Genomic DNA, 14,899 nt, shown 5'->3' on the forward strand with positions numbered 1-14,899 from the left:
GTTTTTTAAACTAACATATGATGGAGACATAACACAATGATCCATCATCCAAGATGATGGTGGCCAATACGTTTCAATTTTATTTGTAGTTTCCCATTTTTTGTGACACAAACATTGCAGCTTTGAAGTGCCTGACTGTAAACAGGTTTTTGGATGGATTTTTCAGTTTGGGGATTTTTTCTGGGGAGAAGGGGGAGAGGGTGGGATCTTTTTTTGTGGGTGGGGTTTGTTGGGGTTTTTTTGATTGGGGTTGGGGGCTTGAGTTTTACAATTTTTGTTGCTTTTTCTCTGTCTAGTTTGCAAGCCTTTTGTGTGGTTTGAAGGATGGGACTCAAACTTAGCTATGGCACTTCATAATCTCTGCACAAATAGAGAAATAGCAATATTAGTATTTGTGCCCCAGTGCAGTTCTTGTCTGCTTCAGACAACATACAAGAAAATTAGTGTAGAATTTGTCAGTCAGTAAATTAGTTCCTATAACTGAGAAAGGGGCTTGGACTAGACTGGAGCAAAATGAAACTGTTGGCTGTGATGGGCATTGTTTTTTGGGAAGAAGGAAGGTAGCAGAGATAAAGGACACACAGCACGAGTGGGTGGCTGGAGAACTCTCGGGCTGTCTGTCTCTGCCCCGAGATATGTGGGATGGTTCTGAGGCAGCCCACGCTTTTGAAGAATGAGTCTGGACTGTTCGCTTTTTTGGTCTTCAGGTTGTTTATTATTTCTTATCTACAAAATTTTCTTTTTGCCCAGCTGAGATCTGCTCAGCAAGGCAGCCACAGGCACTCTGACCACCCCTGAGGTGGTGTCATCTTTTTATACTACAAACTACATATAACATATTTACTTTTAATTCCCAATACCTATCACCTATGTTAGACAGTGCACTTCTATTCTAAACCAATCCCCAAGTGCTAACATCACAGCAGAAAATGGAGAACAGGAGGAAGAAGAAGGACTAGACATGCCCTGATTCCTCCATCTTGTCCCCATAACCCCCATTCCAAAAAATCCTAAAACCTACATTTTCACCCTGTGAACACCTTGTTTTTATACCATTCAAACCTGTGTGGCTTTCACATGCCCATGCCAAGCTGGCAATTCGTTGGAAGGATCAAAATCAAGCCACCAGGTGTTCCGGGCAGAATGCCAGGGTCTCCGAGCCCCCTGACGGGAACATCGGCGGCTCTGGACATCCGGAGGGATGTGCTGATTTCCCACAGAGAACTTGCCGAGCACATCTTCTAGCGTGGGGTTTGGGTGAAGGCAGCTCTGTCCCACTTGTTCTAATTGTGGGACTCTATTAACTAATCTCAACTCTACTGCTTAAGAGTAGAAGCAGCTGTTGTGTAAACCAGTCTCTGAACAAAAATAGTCTTTTCCCCTTAATAAAGAGCATTTCTGTCAGCAGGAAGCAAACCCTGGGGCAGTGGTAATCAATGAGTTAATCATACCATCGTGTGGGGATTAGGCACAGCCACTTCTGTCTCCTTCCTCTGGCACAGGAGGAATGCACAGCACATGACAGCTGCACCCTGCTGCTCTTGGGAGCCTAGAGCCCACAGGGCTTGGACCTTGCCTGAGGTCTGGTCTGTCGAAGATTTGCTCAAACTCCAGCCAGAAATGCACATTCCACCCTAATCCTTTAAAAATATCTGAGGGCATACAACTCCATGGGCAATTAGGACAGTAATTATGTATTGCTTCATGTGGAGAAGAGTTTTTCTGGCCCTGGGAGGGGCAGAAAAACCTGTATGCAGAGGAGTTACCAGAGTCAGAATCCCCTGGAAAGGAGAGCCCAGCAGTGAGGCATACACAGGCCTTCATGAATCACTGCCTGCACTTGGAAAAGGAAAGATGGGAAGCCACTGGTGGGAATACAGAACAGGATGAAGGAAGCTTACCTTTTTGCCTCCCTCACCTCTCCATTCCTCTTGTAGCTGTTCAAGAAACAGAATCTTCTATTTGGCCGTAATTGAATATAATTGTCTTTGGAGGATTGGCTTTTTCTCCCCCCCTTCCCTCCTCCAAGAAAAGTTGTGTTGCTCTTAGATTCATGACATTGTGTGGTTGAAATCCAATTCTGTGTAGCATAATATTAAAAATAGTCTATTCCCTAAAGAGCTCTAAGGAGCACTGTCAATTTATAAATCATGCTTTTGTCTTCCACACATATATAAAATCACAAATAACTGCTGATATTTATAAAACCAGAAACATTTTTATTGCATTTTAAGTTAGCATATGTTGTAGGTTTAGTGGCATGTTGAAGCTAATCTATTTTATCTGATCCACCATTGCTTGTCAAGTGTTTACCCTGCAGAGACATTGACATAAAGTACAAGTTTTAACAGTACACAGAATAAAAAAAAATATTGTGATTTGCAGGCACACAGAGGAAGTCTGATGTATCATTTATTTTATGCTTAGTAAAGGCAAATGTTACGAGCTGTAAAATACAAGTATAAAACTGCCAGGCACGTCTGTGTTTACATAAAGGTGGTTTGGGTTTTGTTGCCTTTTTTTTTCTTTTTTTAGCACATTTGGAGCGGAACTGTTGATTAACTTAACTTGTTGAACTGATAAAGGAGTGTGTTGTCTCTTGTTATCTCTGTGAAGCTCTGTTGCTCAGCAGGCCAGCGAGGGCCGCAGCTCTGAGCTCTGAGGCCATGGTCGGTGTGTGCCAGAGCAGGGCAGCCTGGCAGCAGGGATCTGCACCAGCCAGTGCACACTGTCAGCAGCCCATGGACAAAGTCCATGTTAGGCCATGCCCGAGTGTCCTCAGGGGAGGAAAGGTAGGAGGAAGGAATTTCTCAAATAAAGGAATGTGTAACTTTCAGCTGTGAAGTGTATTTGCTGTCAGTTTGAAGTACACAGTCAATATTGTGCAGTGAGGGAGGACATGGGGAAGGATGTCAGAGACTTCTTAAAAAAAAGAAAAGAAGTGTCTTTTATTAATTACTTTAAGAAACTCCTGACAAGTAGTTCTCTCTAACTGGCAGCAGCCTTATTTCCTGACCCTATTAGCACACAAGTTGCAGTACAGGAGATAGCAATTCCAGACAGCGATGTCTGTGGGCTTTGTGGAGGATAAAGGTTACCCAGGTATTGCCATACTGGGCTGTCTTTCAGCTCTCTTTGAAAATGTTGTCAAATGCTCTTAGAGTTTACACATCATAAATGTGTCACTAAAAGAAATAAGTACCCCGATCTCTCTCCCTGTGTTTCAGAAGTGCTGAGCTCTGCTCTTTTGGGAAAAAGGGCAGTGTCAGGATAGCACGGCTTTGCCTTGGACAGCTTCAGACAGGGCTGTGGACGGGCAGTGCCAGTCCCAGCCAGCACCCTCCCTGCTGGTGCCAGCCTTCTCTCCTGCTCCCAGGGTGTGACTGGCATGGGGAAGAGGCTGTTTGTTGCAGCAGGGCGTGCTGTGAATGAAGGTCTTTCTCTGTGTTTTGGGGATATTTCTGAATGGGATGTTTAGACAGTGCTAGTATGTACATACCTGTTCCCAGTGCAGTATGGGTGACACTGCAGCTGCAGAACTTCACTGATTTTTAGTGAGAGTAATCTGTTTTGCAGTCACAGAGGCTAGTGTCACCAAAGTGCAACACCTGTCTCCTGCCTTTGCTTTTTGCACATTTACTTTTCTTGCCTCACTTTCAGCAAAAGTAGAGTAAAGACTTCCACAGGGAATTTCATTTTGATATCAACTGACATTTGTAGCAGCAAGTCTCCTTTTCCTGTGCATCTTTTACTCTGTAAATCACAGATGGGTGGAAGCAGTCTAGCTCCAGATCACAGTACTGGGCAGGCTCTCTGGCTGTATCCAAATTCATTCTTGTGTCTCGTGCAGAATGATGCAATTCAGCAGCACAGGACTTTTAAACAACCAAATAATACACTGGGGCAAAGGATAGTGAGAAAGTTAAGTATTTCAGTCTTAAACACCATATTATGTATGAAGGTTAAATTACCAGCCATATTTTAGATTTCTTTAATGTATTCTTATTCAATTGTGGCTGACTATGAAATACTATTGGTCTATAAAAAATGATTAATTGTGAGTTGACAGTGGTTGCCCCTTTTGCCAAATACTGTCAGGTTCTGAGTTTTGCCTCTGCTGTTTTTCAGTGGACAGGGCTTAACTGGGCTGTTATGCTTTGACACAAGTGAAGCAGAGACTCTTATGGACTCGTTCAGAGCCCAGGTGTTGTTTGTCTCGATGTCAGGACTCGTGCCCCAGCCTTCTAAACATACAAAGTAAACATATCTGACACAGCAAAACATACTTGAGCTCTCTTAATGTAGCTCTCTTAATATTTAACATGAGGAATTGTTTTAATTCATTAACTCATTAATTTAACAGCATTCATATTAACCCTGTGCACATGAAGAATAGAGAACAGCATCTGCAGTAAAATGCCTCCAAATTCTCTTTAGTTTTGCAATGGTTCTGGCATTTTCTTGTAGGATTGCTTGCTAATGCTCAAACCTTTCCATGAACCACTTCTCAGTTTCCATGTTTTCTCTTTTTTTTATAAGGAATTAGCTAAGAGGACTCCCTCCAAGCATCCTGATCACCCAGCTGTCCAGAATGCACTGCAGGCAATGAAGACAGTCTGTACAAATATCAACGAGACCAAGAGACAGATGGAGAAACTGGAAGCCCTTGAACAGTTGCAGTCCCACATCGAAGGGTGGGAGGTAGGATGCAGGACCAGCAAGCTCCTGGAGGCTGTTAACTGCGTGGTTTAATGGCTCATGTTACGCACAGGGATTTCTGTTTCTTTTGTGATGTGTAAACACTCTTGAAGGTGTGGGCAGCATCACACAGAGGAATTTGGAATTTAAAGTGTATTTGTGTGTGCAGGCTGGTGCTAAATTGTAGCAGAACAAGAAGATTATGAAAGAAAGGAAGGTGTTAGAGCTAGATTGGAGCTGACATTTCTAATGGGTAGATCTCACTTGAAAGGCAAATAGATCTGGATGAAATCCTTATGAGTGCATCAGTTATTTCAGTTTAATGGCAGATAAAATAAGGGCGTGTTAGTAAAAGATGTTCATTGTGCACTCATAAAGGAAAGTTAATTTCTTTTTTATGTTTCAGGGGTCAAATCTGACAGATATTTGCACACAGCTCTTGCTGCAAGGGACTTTGTTAAAAATCTCAGCAGGAAACATCCAGGAGAGAATGTTCTTTCTATTTGATAATCTCCTGGTCTATTGCAAGAGGAAATCAAGGTGAGTCTCTCTCTATTTTCAGTTCTACCCTTCAGAAGACTTGTAGGTGGAATGTAGGTGGAAGCTGTGATCATTTACTGATCATTCACTGTATTCTCTGTTGCTTCTGTAGGACTGTCACAGGTGGAAATTTCCTCTGTTCATGGCTAGTTCTATCATTTAGGCAATAGGAGAGAGAAATCACTATGTGGTAGGATAAATATTCCAGGCAGTATCAGAGCGCCCCTCTGAGAAGTGTACAGACCAAAGAGGAATTAAAACAGTGCAGCTAAAGCTCAGGGTGAGTTCTTACAGACAGAAAGCTTCCGAGGGCAGCTGCATCTCCAGGAATAATGTGAAGGTGCCAGCTTATATTGTGAAGCTATCCTAAGCATAAGAGGGTGATGTGGAAAATGCTAAAAAACCAAGATAGGGGAAAGTGGAAGACTTAAGCAAACATAAAATAGATGCAGGGCCCAGGGGAGTGGGAAAGAGATAAAGATTTGGCTGTTGCTGTCAGTATTTACAGCCCAGGTGCTCTGTTTGTTGTCCTCCTTTCCTATCCTGGTAATTTTTTTTTGGATCATCCCACCTGATAAACATTAAGTATTGTTCAAACCTGCTGCTTGTAATTAAAATAGCATTGGCAGAGTAGAAGGCAACTTGCTTCAGCAGCAATTATGTGGTATTTCTGTTCCTGAGCTTTTCACCTTCACAGCCCCAGTCTCATTCTCATGTCTTGGTCTGTTCTGAATTTACAGTGCATTTTCTGCACTCCCTTCTTTTCTACCTCCCTTTCCTGTAATACAATCCTCCTGCTTCAAGTTATACTTTCTTACTGGTGATGGCCAAATAGAACAGCCAACACAATCAGATATTTTGTAAAACCAGTATTCTCTCCAAAGAAAATTCTAATTTCTCAAAATTTGTGTCTTTTTATCTTTTTTTTTCTTCTTCTTTCTTGCTTCCCCGCCCCCACCCCAGGGAAATTTTGGAACCATTAAGCTGTGAAAGCTAATTTCAGTAATGTTCAGATTTTTTTTGTGTTTTTATAATTTATAATACTGAATTTATACGACCTAAATACAGATTATTAGGTGATGCCTACATTCAAAATTAGATGAGATATAGATGTTTAAACTTTAAAAAATGCACCATTAAATCTAAAAGACTTAAAATAATTAAAATGTTATCTACCTGAAGCATTCTGACTCTGAAATGACGCATAGGAGAGGAAACACTTCACTTGGACCCTTTACCAGGTTTACCAGAGTCCAAAATTCTGTATGAAACAGAGTTCAGAAATGTATGTGTTTTTTAACAGAAACTATTCCTTTAAAAAGCCCAGTTAATTTGATACTAATCTTCTACTCCTTCAGAGCTCTTAGAAGCTGTTTTTCTAGCCAGTTTGTAGTTGAGGTTAGCCTAACTCCAGCACTGTCCAGACAGTTTTCCTGGAACACTAAGATTTTGAAAACAAAATGTTTCTAGTGCCCTTTAAGAAGAAGTTTCTTTTTATACAGGAGACATTACCAAGCTCCTCTGTAGTTTGGCTTAATTTTGGAGGAACCTGCTATAACATTTGGATTTCTCGAGGGATTGGTATTGTTTACCTTTGTCTGACAATGTAACTCAAACTGATGGAATGTTGAGAATCTGATTTCCACTAAAAAGCATAATATTTCATTAAGTCTGCTGAAAGTTGCCTAATGTACAAGATATATTTTGATCGCTGAGCTACCTTAATTTTGGATATTTCTGCTGTCTTGCTGCAATTTATAATTAGTCTACAATGGAAATCAGTGTCTTTTCCTTTGTGTTGGTGTGTCCATTTGGCCAGCTGCTCTCAAATAACTAACATGTTGGTGGGACACACCTTAAAAAATACCGAAACCCCATTAAGAAACTGTCTCTGTCTGTTCCTAATTTGAGATTAAGTGACTTAGTTTTCATCTCATTGTGTTGTTCTAACTTGTAGAAATCAGTGGAGTATTTCTTGATTTAAGAATGCAGTCAGAATTCAGGGCTTAGTCTTTGATAAGTAGTCAGTAATGCAGCATGCCAATCTGGACATCATATTTTTTCACAATAACATAAATTAGGAGCAGGATTGTCAAACCCAGTGTAAGATGTGTTTAAAATCAGAACTAGATCTGTGATTTTAGTTCTGCAATAGCTCCTTTTGCAGAAGTGTAGGAAAGTCTGTCAAACTGATGACATAGATTTTCAGAGCTGAGTATTGTTTTTTAGTTTTAGCAGGATTGTAGACTGCTGTATAAATTGAATCCTGATGTCAGGAACAGTGTGTTTCATGTAGGGAAATAGGCTGAACAGTTCAAGGCTTTCCCTAGGGCTTCCAGGGCAGGTTTTCTTTTGACTTGAGGAGTCGTCTTTAGGAAAGGATCCAAGAGCTTCAAGATCACAGTCCCTGTCAGTCTGATTGGATGTAAATACGTAGTCATCACCAAATGTCTGTTTCTAAAGGTAGTTGTAAAAGAAAAAAATGTTCCAAAAAAATGGGTGATTCTAATCTCACCTCAATTTTACCATAGAAATACCATAGGTATTTCACTCTAGCAAGAAATTTTTTCCTCAGCTGATTTTTACTGCAATACTTTTTGAATCCTACGAAGTACTGGCAAATTGCCGCAGCAGAGCCTTCACTGACTGGAATTTGGACATCTGCCATCTCTTAATGACCATTTATTACCAGTTGTGTTTTGGCTTGCGTAGCAGGGTTATTCTTGGATAGTAAAACACAACAGGTGTTACTTGGATAGTTTTAAACCCATTTTAGCCATAAAAAAGAGAACATAACTTGTCGCAGACATCTTTTTGTGAAAATCCTTTCTTAAGATTTTTCCTGCTGAAGCTGAGAAGTTTCAGCAACAAAATGTAAACAATGATTATCTGCTGCTGTGGAATGCAACAGGTCCATCTGTGATTGGCCCATTTTGGATGTTTATAATTAATGACCAATCAAGAACCGAGCTATCTCAAACAGAGTCCGAGAGAACTGCCTTTTGTTATCATTCTTTTCTATTCTATTCTTAGCTAGCTTCTGAGAGGAAACCTTTGCTTCTATTCTTTTTAGTATTGTAATAATGTAATATATATATATATATATATCATAAAATAATAAATCAAGCCTTCTGAACATAGAGTCAACATTCTTATCTCTTGCCTCATCCAAGAACCCCTGTGAACACTGTCACAATAACTGGTAATGAAAAGTGCTTTCCTGAATTCAACAGAGACACTGTAAAGCTTATGGATGATGTAAATTTGGGTGCAAAATTGCCCCAGCAGAATTTTCCCTACAAAAACATGTAACACGCGTGCCAGTGGCCTCTTTACATTGTTTGTTTCATATTTGAAGTTTGGTGCATTCCACAAAATGATCACAGCTTTAGGCAAACAGAGGAGTCAAATGTAATGTAGTCAGTGATGCTGCAGTTGTCATCCCGAGGCCATGTGCTGTTCATGGACATGTATTTCAGTCAGTCATCAAGAAGGTACATCTTGAAGCCACCCCCATCTTCACATAATCTGGAAAAACAAGCTTGTTATTGCTATACTAACACTGGTACACACCTATTTTGGAAATCTGAATGAGTATTCCAATTATTTAACATCAGAGGTATGGTGAGATACCACCAGTCATTATATTGAAATCCTGCTGTAATAGTCATATCTCAGATTGATTTATTCATATATATGTTAGACCATTTGCTTATGTGTTATAACAGTTTTCATCCTAATTGCAGAGTTACTGGGAAAAAAGCATCTAAAAGGACAAAGTCAATCAACGGGTCCCTTTATATCTTCAGAGGCCGAATAAATACAGAAGTCATGGAAGTAGAGAATGTGGAAGATGGAACAGGTAAGTTACTAAATATTGTCTTCTAAGAACACAGGAAGTTCAGCTCTTGTGTTGGAAGGTAGTGCAAAAGTACTTGTCTACCTCTTTTAGCAAAATCTGAAGCAATTTATGGAACTTGTAGCACCGTCGTTATTGGACCAACTTATGTGGTTGAAAGACTGGAAATGCTTTCGGGCACTAGTCCTTCCTTCTGAAATGACCTTATTAAGAGTATGTTTTCCCAAAGTTTATCTGTTTTTGGTCCCAATCCAAGTTAATTTAATAAAAGTTACTTCTGTCTTCTTTTAGTCCTTTTTTTTTTTCACAATGTGAGCCATTACAGCTAAAATACCATAATTTATGGCTCTTCTTCTCATTTAGAATGCTACTAAATATTAGTCTTAGTATTCAAATTAGTAGCATGGAATGTGACCATGAGCAAAATATGGGAATGACAGTTCTGTTAGGATTCTTGTATCCTGACACAGCCAGGAAGACTGGGTGGGATTCTGATTCCATCCATAAAGGCCACACCACCACTGCCCCTATTGTAATAAGCCAGGAATTAGTGTTATGTCCTTTAAACAGTCGATACATAAAGAGTTTCCATGTCATGGGACAGAAATCCTTACAGTGCAGGAAGATAGTGTATCCCCAGAAAATTCAGAACAAATACCATGAACAAACATCATAGACTCTTCCACTGATGGCCTTGTATTTAAAAGACTTCAGTTCTTCTGAGGTGAAATCAGCAAGTGTCACACTTGGGACTGAAGCATTCAGTCAGTTTGAACAGCCTGTTGATACTTGTACTTGCAGAGTGGTAAGTACAGCTGGTTCCATGGGCAGTCAGTAAGGGACACCTCAGGAATCAAGGTCTTCTAAGAAGATTATTTTACTGAAAGTGTCCCACACTGGTTTGGTTTAAGGAGCAGGCTTCCTGCTCACTGTGTGCTTTGTGCTTGGACTTTTTGCAGCAGATTACCACAGCAATGGCTACACGGTGACAAATGGCTGGAAGATTCACAACACAGCCAAAAACAAGTGGTTTGTCTGTATGGCCAAGACTGCTGAGGATAAACAGAAGTGGCTGGATGCTATAATCAAGGAAAGGGAGCAGAGAGAGAGTAAGTGGATGATGTATTTTGTACTGCACTGAATGATCTTGTAGGACAAATGTATATGCACATAAATGTATTTGAGAGAAAGAAAAAAGGATACACATTTTCTTCCATGGAGAAAATGAAAATCTGTCCTTAATGTTTTCCAAAAGCTAGGAAACAGCTCTGAGGTCACAGAAGGTTCTTGATTCATTGCAGTATCTTACCATAAAGCAGTTAGGATGAACTTCTCTTCCTAAAAAATGTACAGCTCTCCTTTTCTCTAGCTTTACAGTGATCACTTAAATTCTGCCTAATGTCGATCTCCACTAAAATTAGGCATGGCCACTTCAGGCTGCCTGTTCTCAAGCTAGTCTTGGAGGTGTCTAAAATTTGTCTCTTTTGGACTCCAGAGTTGCCCAGATTTGCAAGTTCTAGAGTAACATATCCCGAAAATGACATGTTCAGGCTAGAACACATAAAGCATCTACAGCACCAAAACAGTTTTTGCGAATGCTGTCCTCCTAAAGCAATTTGCAAATCTAAAGAGAACCCCCCTCCCCTGCTGCTCACACTGGTGAATCAGCCAGCCCATGGGGGGGGATTTCTGTGTGGCAGTGCATGTGGCTGGGTCATGTCCAACTTTTCATCCACCTGCACCTATAAGTGTTTCTCTCCAGGGCTGCTTTCAGTCCATTCTCCCAGCCTGTATTTGTGCTTGGGATTGCCCTGACCCATGCTCATCTTGCTTTGGACTTTCTTCAGGTTCTGTAATCCATTCTGTTTTGTGTGGTATGATACAACCCTAAGTTTAAAGCTGCTTTTTAAAATGTGGAAGAAAAGCTGCATCTTAGTGGTACTAAACTTAACAATGACTGTTTTGTACACAGATAAAAAAAAATACGTAATTTCCCCTTTAAATGGAAAATAAGTCAGTAAAATTTTTGTGTTTCTGCAATTTTTTGCTGTTTGGCCTCAGCTTTTGACTTCAAGGAAACATTTTGTTTGATCTTAAAGATCTGAAGGAGTTTCTGCTTTCTATTCCAGGTTTGAAACTGGGAATGGAGAGGGATGCATATGTCATGATTGCAGAGAAAGGAGAGAAGCTGTACCAAATGATGATGAGCAAGAAAGTGAACCTTATCAAAGATAGGAGAAGAAAATTAAGTACTGTTCCCAAGTGCTTTCTTGGCAAGTAAGTGGTATTTGAATTGAAAAGGTCTTTCACATCAGTTAATAGACTCTAGAATTTCTGGGAATGTCATTGTGGCACAGATCAGATGTGCTTTGATGCAGCTTAATTACAAGGACCATAAGCCCCATTACAGTCATGATTTATTAAAAAATAATAATTGATTTTTGTTTCACACCATACCCAGGCTGAATAGTGTGGCAGCTCACTCTGTTTTACAGTAAGTCATAATAGCTGCTTCAGATCATCAGAAGGAGTAAGAAAACTACCTTAAACTCCCACAAGCTCCAGGCTGTGGGTGGCCTAACCTGGACTCTCTTTGGTATACAAGAAAATGCTTTCCAGGTGATACTTAAACCCAGTGAACTGTCCAAGCCTCAGGATTGTATGTAGAAGTTTCTTGTTTGTCAGTGTAACAGGCACCAATGAAATTTTGTGCATCATATGACCTGATATGTTTGTTAGAAGTATAGGGCTTCATTGGCTGGAAAAAACCTCTTTGATTCAGCTAGATATTACAAAATAATGACAAACTAATTCTGAAGGATGACACGTGAGGAAGCAGAAGAGTCTCTGTGGACATCTTGGGTCCATAAGATGAGGATTTGCATTATCCTTATAGATACAGCTGTGTCATCTTTCCTTTTGTGTGCACACTGTCAGTGAGCTTAGGGCAATGATGGGAAGAGGCTAATTCTTCTACAGAGCATTTCCTCCAGGAATGTAGGAAATGAAGCCACTGGGTAGAGGTACCATTCCTTACAACAGTTTTCACACTTGCTCCAAGGAGAGTCTCCTGTGATTGGCTGATGACTCACAGAGGCAAGTGCCTGCTGCCACTTGGAGCTAAGTTTGTGTGTTCTGCTCCCCTTTGCAGCGAGTTTGTATCCTGGCTCACTGAAATTGGAGAGATAAGCAAACCAGAGGAAGGGGTCAACCTGGGACAGGCACTCTTGGAAAATGGAATCATTCATCATGGTGAGTGTGCCATATCATAAAAAGAAACCAGATTTCCAGATTTCAGTAATGCCCTGGAAATAAGGGTAGAAAACTTACTGAAACTGTTCACATGATGTTGAAATGCTTTTTGCTGCCATACCCATCAAATCCTCAAAATGTTTAGGGCTTTTTGGGATTAATTTCCTGCCACCAGCATGCTTCTGCTTTTGGAGTCGCAGGGTTTTGTGCAACTGCAAAAATGGCTGTAAGTGCTGTGAAAGCTATTGTGGGAATTTGCAACATCTAGTTCAAAACTCATTGAGAAAGGTCAGATGTTCCCAGTTCCCTTCACTAGGACTGTTTCCAAAGACTTACGTAAACTGAATCTGATGTAAAAATTTAAAAATCCAGTTTTTACCAACTGGCCTATAAAGAACATGGCGGGGACAAAAGACAATTTAAATTGTCATGCTGATATTTTAGTTTCAGATAAGCACCAGTTTAAGAATGAACAGGTGATGTACAGATTTCGCTATGATGATGGAACATACAAGCCAAGAAGTGAATTGGAAGACATCGTGTCCAAGGTTTGCTTTATCATTCTTAGTTGGAACCTTGTGATTTGCTCTCCCTCTGAATGTCATTGACCTGCTGTGTGGAAGATTGCCATTGCTGTCGATCTGTGTTGTTCTGAGCTGTCCATCCTAATGCCAGAGGAGACATTCACATTAGGGAGAGGAAGCAGAGTTTAGCAATGAACACCAATACAATTGTGACTGCACCCAAGACTGCTGATTGCAATCCCAGTTGAGTAACAAAATGTTTTAAAACAATAGGTGGTAACACATCTGCTGCAGATCTGGGCATTATGGTTCAGGGGGATAGAAAAGATTAATATTTAACTGTTCTTAATAACTGTTTGTCAAATGAGTTCTGTTGATGCCATATTTGTCTGCATACCTTTTAATAAATTTGTTTTTTTTCTTATGGACATTGGTTAATGGGTTAATTATAAGGAAGGATTAATGGAGAAAATGTTGGAATGGAGGTGATTAGAGGTAAAAACAGATTTCTGGCTGTTGAAAGCCAGGAATGAAGGAAGAATGTTTGACAGAGAGACTAAAGGAGCTGTTTTGAATATCAATACTAATAAATAAAAAATTCCAGCTGAGTAGAGACATCAGTGTCCAGGTTTTGTTAGCATTAGCTAGTCAATGTTTCTTTGAAAAGGAAAAAGCTGCTAACACTCTGCGTCTTCCATTCTTCAGGGAGTGAGGCTGTACTGCCGACTGCACTGCCTGTATACTCCAGTGGTCAAGTAAGCTCCCCTTTGTGATCCCTTTGTATTTATTATCTGGCTTTGTTAAAAATATGACCTTACTATTGAAATCTTTATTGTTTCTTACTATAAGCAATAATTTTCTGAATTTTCTTGGCTCTTCTACTGCCCTTGCATCTCCACAGCTTAGATCTATAGTTGCAGTGCTGCTGCTAGAGGATGTTGGAACTGGGGATTCAGGGAGAGTGAGCAGCTGGGTATGGTTACAGTGGCTCTGATTCATGGCAGATGTGGTGCCCCATGTGGTGGGGATTGTAGTTACTGTATTATTTGGGTTATAGAAAATGCCAGCAGATGCTGAAGTGATGTAAACAGATTCCAGTATGGTGCTAGGATTCTGTCATTCAGAGCACCCTAAACAAGCAAAAGCCAGTCTGAAGCAGAATAAAAGCTGAAGCTGTAATTTGAAAGAAACCCTGAAAGTTTTGTGTGGAATCTTAAGAACTTGGCTCTGTATAAATAACTGCTGAATAATTGAGGTAGTCTGCAAATGCTAGGTAACTCTTTCCAGAGCCCAGGAGATGATTTTCAGATGTTGTTCACCTTACTGTGACATCAGATGAACATTTCTGGCCTATACTGGAAACCACCCTGAACTCTGTAGTTGTTCTACAACTGCATGGAAGATTAGGCATTTTCACTTAGAAGAACTTAATTTTTTACAAATAAAAAACTGATGAGAAAGAAAATATGTCTAGTGGAGATGGCTGGATTCTCAAATTTAGCAAAACTGACCTCTTGTCTACGAGTTGTACAACTGAATTTTCACTGGAGAGGCCACTGTCATGCTAAAAGGAGCTGCAATGATAGTTACAGTTTATAAGTCATAAATTTGCATCATTAGAACTCTGGATTTTTTCCCAGAATAACTGTTCTACAATGGCACAGATTTCACTTATCCCAAAAGGTGTGGAGAGAGCAGGGAAGCATGATGGTGCCAGTAACAGACAAAATGATTGTATAGATGCACATGTGTATTTGCAAGTGCACATTTCACCCCGAAGATGGCAATTCATATGCAGAGTAGAAATGATGGGATGTGAAGTTCAAAAAATGCTCCTGAACTCAGGGTACCCACAAAATGAAGTGGACCTACTCTAATGCTTTAGGGAATCAATAGCGACAAAATAACTCCCCTAGGCCCATCTTGTGGAGTTTTATTGATGTGCTATTTTTGTAATAGCTTTCCAGCTGGAGAAGCTATTAGGATAGCTTCTCATATCAGGATTGATCTGTGCTAGTGACATTGT

General features: G+C 40.2%; 1 protein-coding gene across 2 annotated transcripts in view; it reads left to right on the top strand.

Annotated features, from left to right (window-relative positions):
- The window catches only part of PREX1 (phosphatidylinositol-3,4,5-trisphosphate dependent Rac exchange factor 1), a 123,368-nt gene that overhangs the window by 70,752 nt on the left and 37,717 nt on the right, over positions 1-14,899 (top strand). For both annotated transcript variants that reach the window (XM_058814926.1, XM_058814927.1), the window contains exons 6-13: positions 4,540-4,701; positions 5,105-5,238; positions 8,985-9,100; positions 10,057-10,206; positions 11,227-11,374; positions 12,249-12,349; positions 12,794-12,897; positions 13,579-13,628. In XM_058814926.1, coding sequence (XP_058670909.1) covers positions 4,540-4,701; positions 5,105-5,238; positions 8,985-9,100; positions 10,057-10,206; positions 11,227-11,374; positions 12,249-12,349; positions 12,794-12,897; positions 13,579-13,628 — 965 coding nt within the window. The remainder of the gene's footprint in view (positions 1-4,539; positions 4,702-5,104; positions 5,239-8,984; positions 9,101-10,056; positions 10,207-11,226; positions 11,375-12,248; positions 12,350-12,793; positions 12,898-13,578; positions 13,629-14,899) is intronic.

The sequence above is a fragment of the Ammospiza caudacuta genome, chromosome 15 (assembly GCF_027887145.1).
Source record: "Ammospiza caudacuta isolate bAmmCau1 chromosome 15, bAmmCau1.pri, whole genome shotgun sequence".
NCBI classification, from domain to species: Eukaryota; Metazoa; Chordata; class Aves; order Passeriformes; family Passerellidae; genus Ammospiza; species Ammospiza caudacuta.